This window comes from Charadrius vociferus, unplaced genomic scaffold (assembly GCF_000708025.1).
Source record: "Charadrius vociferus isolate BGI_N301 unplaced genomic scaffold, ASM70802v2 scaffold134, whole genome shotgun sequence".
NCBI lineage: Eukaryota > Metazoa > Chordata > Aves > Charadriiformes > Charadriidae > Charadrius > Charadrius vociferus.
In genome coordinates, this window is record NW_009648333.1 from 7793560 (window position 1) to 7795138 (window position 1579).

The 1579-nt window shown below is 56.6% G+C and overlaps 1 protein-coding gene across 1 annotated transcript in view; it reads left to right on the forward strand.

Annotated features, from left to right (window-relative positions):
• The first annotated feature begins 476 nt into the window (after positions 1-476).
• The window catches only part of ZDHHC2 (zinc finger, DHHC-type containing 2), a 34654-nt gene continuing 33551 nt past the window's right edge, over positions 477-1579 (forward strand). Inside the window, exon 1 of the mRNA XM_009885045.1 lies at positions 477-546. Within this exon, the coding sequence (XP_009883347.1) occupies positions 477-546 (70 nt within the window). The remainder of the gene's footprint in view (positions 547-1579) is intronic.

Consider the following 1579-nt stretch of genomic DNA (forward strand, 5'->3'; position numbering starts at 1 on the left):
TAAACACGCTAACAGCTCTGTTTCGTACTCTGGAACCTGGCAGCACACCTACTATTGTTTTTGTCATATTTTCTCTATTATTTTTTCTCTCGCGCAGCCTGTTTTTAATCAATGGCAGCCGTATGCCTCCCAGATTGCGATCACTTCACTTCACGCGTAGTCTCCCGTGTGTGACATTACATGAGCCTTTTTCCCAAGTCCAAACACATTTTAATCAACCGGCTCTCTCCTCCCCACCGCGCCGCTGATGCCCTGAGAGACTCCAGCAGATTGCAGAAATACTACAGGCCGTGCTCAGCATTTCTAATTCTGGCACAATAATTCAGCAACAATTTGGGTGAGCGTACTGCAAGGCTGTCTGGGCTTACCGTGACATTCCACAAGCGTTTCACTATGACGGCTGTAACGTAAAGCCTTTTCGGGAAGGAATGAGTCAGTGCAACCCCAGGCCACCTTCCTTTGGCCCAACAGCCGCCATGAGCATGGCCGGCCTCTGCGGCCTCTTGCGCCCTGTGACACGGCAGCCTGCAATGTCTGTTGTTCGCTGTATGTCACGCCGACACATTATTTGCAAATGAGGCAAGGACTTTTCTTAACCAAGTGTTTTAAAGTACTTCCAAGGGGGGTTAAGTATCACCATCCCTATGTGGAGGGAAGCGCTGGGCACCGGGTGTTAATGGGGGGAGACATCATGGGCGCCTCCAGCCACGTAACACTCGAAGGCTCCTGCACGTGCAGCACACCTGAGGTGTGTAACTGCTTTTGTAAAGAGCTGAGCTGCCCCACCGCCGGCATCGAACTTTAAGGGAGGCGGCGGGAATGTTCCCTTCCCCGCCAGACCCTGGGTTGCTGGACCCTGAGGGGATGTGAGGGAGGTGGCTCTGCCCCTCTGCTCCACCCTGGGGAGACCCCACCTTGAGTATTGCCTCCAGCTCTGGAGCCCTCAGCACAAGAAGGACATGGACCTGTTGGAGAGGGTCCAGAGGAGGGCCACGAAGATGATCCGAGGGCTGGAGCACCTCTGCTGTGAAGACAGGCTGAGAGAGTTGGGGTTGTTCAGCCTGGAGAAGAGAAGGCTCCGGGGAGACCTTATAGACCTGTCTGGTGCCTAAAGGGGCTACAGGAAAGATGGGGAGGGACTCTTTGTCAGGGAGTGGAGCGATAGGATGAGGGGAAATGGTTTTAAACTGGAAAAGGGCAGATTTAGACTAGATGTAAGACATTTTTTATGCTGTGGGCCGTGAGACACTGTCCCAGGTTGCCCAGAGAAGCTGTGGCTGCCCCATCCCTGGAGGTGTTCAAGGCCAGGCTGGATGGGGCTTGGAGCAACCTGGGCTGGTGGGAGGTGTCCCTGCCCATGGCAGGGGGTTGGAACTAGGTGGTCTTTAATGTCCCTTTCAACCCAAACCCTTCCATGATTCCATGACGCCGAGTACTCTCGGGCGGCCCTTCCCCTGCCAGGGCGGGCGGTGGGAGGAGCGGCCATGCCGGAGAGCCCTGTCAGCGCGGGAGGGGAGGGACTGAGGCGGGCTGCGGCGGGGTGCTCGGCCGGGGCCCGGGCCCCCGGAGGGAGGCGGCC